General features: G+C 43.2%; 1 protein-coding gene across 1 annotated transcript in view; it reads left to right on the top strand.

Moving 5' to 3' along the window:
- Nucleotides 1-5000, top strand: part of LOC308172751 (cadherin-7-like) — a gene marked incomplete at both ends in the record, with an annotated part of 141721 nt that overhangs the window by 89785 nt on the left and 46936 nt on the right. The window contains 2 exons of the mRNA XM_080547702.1: nt 1416-1669; nt 4180-4316. Coding sequence (XP_080403828.1) covers nt 1416-1669; nt 4180-4316 — 391 coding nt within the window. The remainder of the gene's footprint in view (nt 1-1415; nt 1670-4179; nt 4317-5000) is intronic.

Genomic DNA, 5000 nt, shown 5'->3' with positions numbered 1-5000 from the left:
GTTTTATATAGTGTTTGTTTCCAGCAGTCAGAGACGACAACAGACCACAAACAGTAAAGTCACACAGACAATAAACATGTTGCCTCCGTATCCTCTCCTGTGTCTTAGATGTAGAGAGACGCTGTGAGCCCAGGACAGCAAGCAGACAACATGTGTTCACCACTTTCATTTCAAAAAGCCTTTCACCGTGATGTGTGCCGTTTTTCATTTGTCTGATTAAACACTACAAAGTAAGTCAATATACACATTACTGTATGAAAGATGTATTTGTGAGAGTCTAATTAGGTTCACGGTGCATATAGGGTCGTTGGAATCCATCAGCTGCAGGTTTTGTATTTGCGAGTTTACTGCAAATAATGGCCATCGAGGTTCACTTCGAATCTGACCAATCAGGACAGGTACTTGAACATTGGAAGGCTAGTCTGTGGACTGCTACATTAGCTACTAAGAAATAATGAAACGTGACAGCGGCTGGTGAACGTGCAAACCACACGCTCACTCGAAGGGGTCAGAAAGTGAAAGTGAAACTTATTGTGTCCAACAATATCTCGTTTTTGTTTTCTTTCATAACACGCAACTTGACGTTTTAAAGTACCCACTCGATATAATAATAAACAACAGTTTAACCATCACTAAATACTTATAATCTGTGGATTGGATTCACTGTTCTCATTCTCATCGGTAAGTGATACATGACTTGTAAACATACTTTTGTTTTAGGACGTGGTTCAAAAGCAAGGACTGTGTGTTCATCTAACTACGTGTGGTTATGTTTTTATTTTATTTTTTATACATTTATTTTTCAGATTTTATCCCTTTTTCACCCAATTTGGTAGCCAATTGAACCCAACCTAGCATCCAATTATCCCCTGCCTATTGCATAGGATCCGCCGCACAAGTGGTTATGTGTTTTACCATGTCCGTATTCTCTTCTAGTTCTCTCGTTATTTATGATCTGAAAATCTTTCTTTGTGTTCTTCTCTTCTCTCTCATCATCTCCTCTCCTCTCCTCTCCTCTCCTCTCCTCTCCTCTCCTCTCCTCTCCTCCTCTCCTCTCCTCTCCTCTCCTCTCCTCCTCTCCTCTTCTCTCCTCTCCTCTCCTCTCCTCCTCTCCTCTTCTCTCCTCTCCTCTCCTCTCCTCTCCTCTCCTCTCCTCTCCTCTCCTCTCCTCCTCTCCTCTCCTCTCCTCTCCTCTCCTCTCCTCCTCTCCTCTCCTCTCCTCCTCTCCTCTCCTCTCCTCTCCTCTCCTCTCCTGTCCTCTCCTCTCCTCTCCTTTCCTCTCCTCCTCTCCTTTCCTCTCCTCTCCTCTCCTCTCCTCTCCTCTCCTCTCCTCTCCTCTCCTCTCCTCCTGTCCTCTCCTCTCCTCTCCTCTCCTCTCCTCTCCTCTCCTCTCCCTCTCTCGTTCTGTCTGTCAGCCGTTAGACTTCGAGACGAAGAGCAGCTTCTCCCTCAGAGTCGAGGCGACCAACCGGAACATCGACTCCGACTTCCTGAGCGCCGGTCCGTTCAGCGACACGGCGTCGGTCAAGGTGACGGTGGAGGACGTGAACGAGCCGCCCGTCTTCTCCACGCCGCTCAGCCGGATGGTCGTCTCCGAGGACGCCAGGGTGGGCACCTCCATCGGGAGGGTCTCGGCCCACGACCCCGACTCCTCCAACAGCGCCATCAGGTACAGACTATATAACCGATCATGTCGTGAGTTTAGAATTATAAGGTTCTATCTCCGTTTAGGGCAGTTCAGAGATATTGAGCGTCAAAGTTTTTACATTCCATTATGTTTTGTAAGATGGAACCTTTGTATTTTATTATTTACTAACTAAAACATTTCTACATTTTAAAGATAACACCACACAGGCATTAATAAACACCTAATGGATCAGATTATGTAAAAAACTAAATTATGACAAAAATGGAGACAGAACCTTATAATTCTAACGTCACAATGTATATAACCCATCAGGTATCGACACTCACTGTTTGACAGTTATTACAAGCCGTTAGAGGCCATTTTACTGTTATCTTTTTGCCATTTCCTGAAGTGGCTCCCGTTTCCGCAAGGCAAGGCAAGGCCAGTTTATTTGTACAGCACATTTCATACAACAGGGGCGATTCAAAGTGCTTTATATACAGCATTAAAAGAAATACAGAAAAAGAAGGATAGTCATAAAAATAGCAATAAAAAGTTGCAGTCAATCTCTACCTCAAAGACCGGTTTACCCCTACAAGACAGTAAAACAACACAATACAACACAGACCTCTATGTCTCGGCATGGCACTACAATACACGACTGACAGAAAGAGCCAAACATCTCATCAGTAGTCCTGTTCACACACATTCTTCTCTTGCATCTAAACTCTGGTCGATTATTCCTCAAATATCTTTGGGTCTCTACCCACACGTTTAGCTGTGTTGCTCCTTCCACAAATGCATGATCCTTACAAGTTGTACCTCGTTGTAAAAGCGACTAATTAGGCTTTCCAACGATATAAAATACAATACCAACTGGTATTATTAAAGGGGAGGAATAATCGACCGAAATAACGTTTCCGAACTTTTTTTGAGGAGTTTATGTCTCAACTCCTTGGGAGTATCACCAACAAAAAACTGACTCCACACACACACTCACACACACACACACACACTCACACACACACACACACACACACACACACACACACACATACACATACACACACACACATGTCGCCTAAATACGCTGACTTAAAAACTTAGGCCAGATGGTGTGTGAGTTCTGAGAGATGCAACATTAGCAGAGTGAAATGCCATCCTCTCTACCAGGGGACGGGCGTCCCTTAGGAGGGTCTGGGGCTGAGCGGAGCCGTGGCATTTATAACACAACACAACCACTCAGACAGCCAATCTGTGTGCTGTCACTCACGGGATTCTCCCATTAGACATTAATTGAAAGAATATTGTGTGGTATTCATGCTTGGACTGTTAGGATTGTTAGTAATCTTAATCAGAAAATCAAATTACGCCCCGCCATTGTGGTTGTAAATTGCTTCTTTTTTTGCGGTTGCGACTGCTATCGACTTCTGTAACATACGGGCGATCGAACGTCGCCGAAATTAAAATTATTGTGGAACTAATGCAACCACAGGAGTCACATTACATTGAATAATAGCCTTTGGATATGAGCTAATTTAAGTTGTCGTTTTGTTGTAGAAATATGAGTTTCTGTGTTGGTAGTGTTTGTTCTGTTGCTTCAACTGAAATATATACGGCATAGAATACCTATTATATTATTAAAATACCTATTATATTATTTAACTGTTTGTTTTTGGATCAGCTCTTATCAAAATAGTTTAAAAACAGACAGGGTGTATTACACTTCAACAAGGACTACCATTACACTACAAATGAATATTATACAACAGTTAGTTCCGACCAAGTAATTTGATTGGACAAGAGGCATTCCATGAGTGCTGATATACAGTATAACAGCACTGGGACTTTTAACTGTATGTATCACTCCGAAATGACCGTTAATACAAAGTAGCAGCCTGCAGATGTTTGTGTTCAGGTTACTAGGCAACAGTCCAGTTGTAGAACAATTTTTTGTTGACGGAGCCAAAATAAATGATTCCCCTGAGCCGTGGCCTGCGGCCTCGTACCTACGACCCAATCACAGCCGTGATAACTCTCCTGTGATATTCAGTATAACAGCACCCCTATACATTTCCCCATGTTGCCCTGACTCAATAAGGTCGCCTATGAATTGAATCCAAAAGTACAAAAGTCATCTGGCACATTCTGAGTGTGGAAATACAGTATCAGTCCAAAAGTGTAGATCAAATAGGATATTGTGGGAGTGCGTAGAAACGAGGAGACGGTAGACAGATTGTCGAGTCGGACGTTTTACTTTCCAACTTTGAATGTCAGAACATCAACACATCTTGTGTATCAACAGGTATGACTAACAGTAAACACTACCCAGAAAGCCCCTGGGTTGAACTCCTTGTCTTAAAGGAGCCGTACCTCCTCCCTAGTCTAGGGAATGTCTTATGTAAAGTGGGTCACCACAATATTTATTTATAAGATAAAAAAGATGCTTTTCAGCAAAAAGCTCAAACTTAATAATGTCTACACCAGTCCTGCGGTATGTGTCTGATTATCTGTCTGTCTGTCTGTCTGTCTGTCTGTCTGTCTGTCACCAGGTACTCTATTGACAGAAACACAGATCTGGAGCGTTTCTTCAACGTGGACGCCCTGAATGGGATCATCAGCACAGCCCAGCCGCTGGACCGGGAGGCCAACTCTGTTCACAACATCACCATCTTCGCTATGGAGAGCCGTAAGTAGAGAACCTACAGTGGCGTGTTGTGGGTTTCATTGATTCTTAGCAGATTGAGTCGTACTTAGAAAGCACAGAGAGCTTGAGTCAAATGGCTCAAATGAGGCCTTTTATTAAGCAGAGTTACATGAGCTCAGAGGGAGAATAGCAGACTCAGAAAGCCCCCTCCTGTGAGAGGGACTCACTCAGGCGCAACAAGTTATTGTGCAACAAGTTATTGGCGCTGTCCACAGGCAGACTGGATTGTTAGATATGCCACAGTCATTGGAATATCTCCTACAGGAAGGGAAGGCCTTCCTTAGTGCTGGGTTTCCCAGAATGTAGAGAGACAGACTTCAGTTCTCAGCATGTTTGATATAAAACTACAACAGAAGCTTCATAGCAGATCAGTTACTGATCTCACAGTCAGTCTCAATGGGAAGGTTTCCTGGTCCTAGGTTAATCTAATCTAATCTCCATCATCTTGAATGGAGTTTCTCCATTGACAGAGCCATTTGTGACACGTTCTAATGCTTTGGTCCTCTAATGACGGGATCTGATGTAATGATCAGACTTTTCTTTCGAAAAATGTGAATACATTTCTGCGTTGTTGAAAACCAACGACACATCGCTAGTCGACTAACACAGCTTGTTTTGTGAGCCTGCTAACAATGTAAAGTAGTGTTCTAGTTAACTAGGTAGCAG

The sequence above is a fragment of the Nansenia antarctica genome, assembly GCF_963989245.1.
Source record: "Nansenia antarctica genome assembly, chromosome: 17".
NCBI lineage: Eukaryota > Metazoa > Chordata > Actinopteri > Argentiniformes > Microstomatidae > Nansenia > Nansenia antarctica.
This window is presented reverse-complemented; position numbering and strand designations above follow the sequence as displayed.